The following is a 3,637-nucleotide window of genomic DNA, read 5'->3' on the forward strand; positions in this document are numbered from 1 at the left end:
TTTTTTTTTTTTGGCATAAGCTATAAAATTGTATCTTGTCTCTGGGACATTGTGGGGTTTTTATTTAATTGTATTTAGTCTGTATTTAATTGTATTTATGTTTAATTGATGAGTGTATGTTGATGGGTTCTTAGTCTCTTACCAACTGTTTGTTGTGGGTGTAGTTAGAGAATGGAATCATGTGCACTGTTCTCTGGTATTTGTGCATCTCAGTTTAGAATAGGTTTGGCTGGTGTTGGATGTGTTTATCATTGATCAGGTGGTATAGGACTTAGTATAGGCTCTTGCCCAGTGGATGGAGCTACAGTGGGTACTGTTGTGGTTGGGCTGAATGGACATGGTTGCTGTCTCCTGTTGGGTGGGAAAGAGAAAATGCCTTTCTCTCACACACACAAGAAAGCAAAACAAAATAAATAGAAAAATGAAAAAGAGAAAAAGGAAATAAAAACAAGCAGCAAGCAGAAAAAAAGAATATAATAACTAAAGACAAAAAATGAATGGGGAAATGGAGCTATGAAAGAGAAAATAAAAGGAAGAAATTAAAAAAAAAAATATTAAAACCAGGGTGAGGGATGATGAAACAGAGTTGAGAGTTAAGAAATATCAAAAGGGAAAAAAGATGTAGAGGGAAAATGAGAAACAAAAGAAAAGGAAGACCAAAAGTGGAGCTAGATAGGATAAAATTCAAGGCAATGGAAAGAGAAGGAGGAGGAGAAGGAATAAACAAGAACAATGAAACAGCAAAAGGAAAGAACCAAACCCCAAATTGAAATAAACTAAACAAAAACAAAAAGCAAATTGAAAAAAAAAAAAACAACCAAAAACAGAATAATGCACTGAACTTCAAGGTTGGTTTGAACCACATGGTTGGTGGTTCAACTCACCAGCCACTCCTTGGAAACCCAAGACAAGGTCATTATGAATCCTAACTGACTCGATGGCACTTAACAACAGCAACAAAAATCTAGTAGAAAAGTTCTTAATTCTTACTTTTTTTGGTTTCTTGTAGGATCTGAGCCAATGATGCTGGGTTCACCTACCTCTCCAAAGCCAGGAGTTAATGCCCAGTTTTTACCTGGATTTTTAATGGGGGATATGCCAGCTCCAGTGACTCCACAATCTCGATCTATTAGTGGCCCTTCAGTAGGAGTAATGGAAATGAGATCTCCTTTACTTGCAGGTATGTAAATTGCTAAAACTACCTTTATGATACAATTAATATAAGTTCTAGAATTTTAAAAACAGAATGGTGCATCATTTCCCCTCATCAAAACATTTATTGATTAAAAAATCGAGGTCTCTTAACACTAATTGCACTTATGGTATTTTTGCTTTAAAGTGATAACTATTTTTAAAGGACTGATCAGGGAGAATTATCATAAATTGTATTTGAAGTAATTCAGTCAATTAGAATCTGGATTTTAACAAGATTCATAGTTTATTTTTCTGTACATTAAAGTTAGAGAAGCACTAGAAGACCAGAGTTAAAGTTAATATTTTAAATATTTATTGGCGGTTGGTGGTGGTATTATGTGTCATGGACTCGTAGTGGTCCTGTACAGAGTTTCTGAGGCTGTAAATCTTTATTGGAGCAGAAAGCCTCATCTTTCTCCCTCAGAACTGCTGGTAGTTTCGAACTATTGACTGAGAGATTAGCAGCCTGACTCGTATCCCACTACGCAACCAAAGCTCCCTAAATAGATATAGGGTAAGCAAAATATGTATTGCTACAAAATTATTGAAAGCTTTCTTTGTTAAAAATATCAAAATGTGAAGCTATTCTTTCATAACATATTCGTCATCTAGGTCTATACACTTCTGAAGGTGGTGTTTCCATGGATAATTACTGGATTGCTAGCCGCAAGGTCAGCAGTTTAAACCCATCTATTGCTCCTTAGAAACCCTATACAGGGTCACTGTGAGTTGGAATAGACTCCATGGCACTTAACAATAACAACCCTTCCCTGAAGAATATTGCACTCTGATTCATACCACATCAAAATGGTGGTTTTGACATCCTTGGCAGATTCAATTTATGGTCCTTTTCAATGTTCTTTTGGGAGCAAAAAGAAGTGTGAAGGGGAAAGGTCAGGGAAATAGGGTGGCTGGATAAGGTTTCTCAAAGAAATTCTCCTAGGATACCCTTGCTGCACTCTGAGAATGAACAGGTGCCTTGTAATGATAAAAAATCCTTAGTGCAATTTTCTTCACCAGTGCCTTTTTCAGTCTTATAACTTCTTCCTAATAAATACCCATGATGGTCCTGTATCCATTGGGAAGAATCTATCAAGCTTACAGCTTGGAATCACCAAAAAATAGTCATTGTAACCTTCAGAGCTGACTTCTCTGCCTTGAATTTAATTGGCTCAGCAAATCCCCTTGGAAGCCACTTTTTTTTCCAGACCTTGCCCTCTGGATCTTATTGGCAAATCCAAGACTTGTTTTTGATATGTATATTCCATAAAATCAACTTCATTAGTTTCAATCTTGCTTACAAGATTGATGGAAAGATCAGTTCGTCATGCAAGTTGATCTTTTCACAATGCTTCTTTTTTTTTTTTCTGAAGGCACCCTAACAAGACTAAGATTAGTGTATTATTGAGAGAAATTGTCTACTGCCATCCACTGATTGCAAAGACATGTTTAAACATACTTTGTTTAGAATAAACCTGTGCATGTCTAAAGTGGAACCCTAGTAGCAATACTTTTGGACTTACCATAAAATTTTAAAAGTTATCAGAAATTCCTTTGTGTTCCCACCTGGCTATATTTTTTTGTATATTTAGGTGGGTCACCACCACAACCAGTTGTACCAGCTCATAAAGACAAAAGTGGAGCTCCACCAGTTAGAAGCATATTTGATGACATTTCCAGCCCAGGACTTGGGGCAACGCCTTTAACGTCAAGAAAACAGGTGATATGCATTATTCATATGCTTATGATCGACAGTAATTTTATGTTTTTGTGGGACTATACAGAACGTGTCAGTGATTGTTATGCAACTATATTTCACAGAATAAGCATTAAGTTCATTTAGTGTGTTGTTGTTAAGTGCCCTTGAGTCGTTTCATAGTGACCCTAGGGTTTCCAAGGAGCAGCTGGTGAGTTTATCATAGAATCTACGTAAATTGCTTTTTATCATGAAGTGTGCTTAAGAATATAGTAGAACTCCAGATTTTTCTCATGTAAGTAATTGGTAAGTTTTTATAGGTATGCCTTTTCCACCTGTCCTTCATGCTTGTTGGGTGCCGTTGTCTATTCTGACTCTTATTGACCCCATGCTACAGAGTAGAACTGTCCCATAGGATTTTCTCAGGTGTAATATTTATGGAAGCAGATTTCCAGTCTTCTGCAGATCTGTGGCATGGGTTCACACTGCCAACCTCTCGGTTATCAGCACTTTGGTTAGGTTACAAGCATTTAACCATTGTGTCACCAGTGCTTCTTTCTGTGACCTTAACTTGTTAATTAATACGCATGTAGAATATGATGGATATGCCACTCTAGTTGTTATAAATGCTTATATATTTATAGAGATTTCTGTGAAAGAACAAGTGAAGGTTCAGATTTTTTCCAGGTATAGGACACTTTGTAATAATTTGAGATCTTTGTTTTAGGAATGATTAGTATTAATGTG

General features: G+C 36.3%; 1 protein-coding gene across 1 annotated transcript in view; it reads left to right on the forward strand.

Annotated features, from left to right (window-relative positions):
- The first annotated feature begins 1,012 nt into the window (after window positions 1–1,012).
- The window catches only part of NUP35 (nucleoporin 35kDa), a 31,417-nt gene continuing 28,792 nt past the window's right edge, over window positions 1,013–3,637 (forward strand). Inside the window, exons 1-2 of the mRNA XM_006864029.1 lie at window positions 1,013–1,180; window positions 2,787–2,914. Of these exons, the coding sequence (XP_006864091.1) occupies window positions 1,021–1,180; window positions 2,787–2,914 (288 nt within the window). The 5' untranslated portion in view covers window positions 1,013–1,020. The remainder of the gene's footprint in view (window positions 1,181–2,786; window positions 2,915–3,637) is intronic.

This window comes from Chrysochloris asiatica, unplaced genomic scaffold, assembly GCF_000296735.1.
Source record: "Chrysochloris asiatica unplaced genomic scaffold, ChrAsi1.0 scaffold00059, whole genome shotgun sequence".
In the NCBI taxonomy this organism is placed as follows: Eukaryota; Metazoa; Chordata; class Mammalia; order Afrosoricida; family Chrysochloridae; genus Chrysochloris; species Chrysochloris asiatica.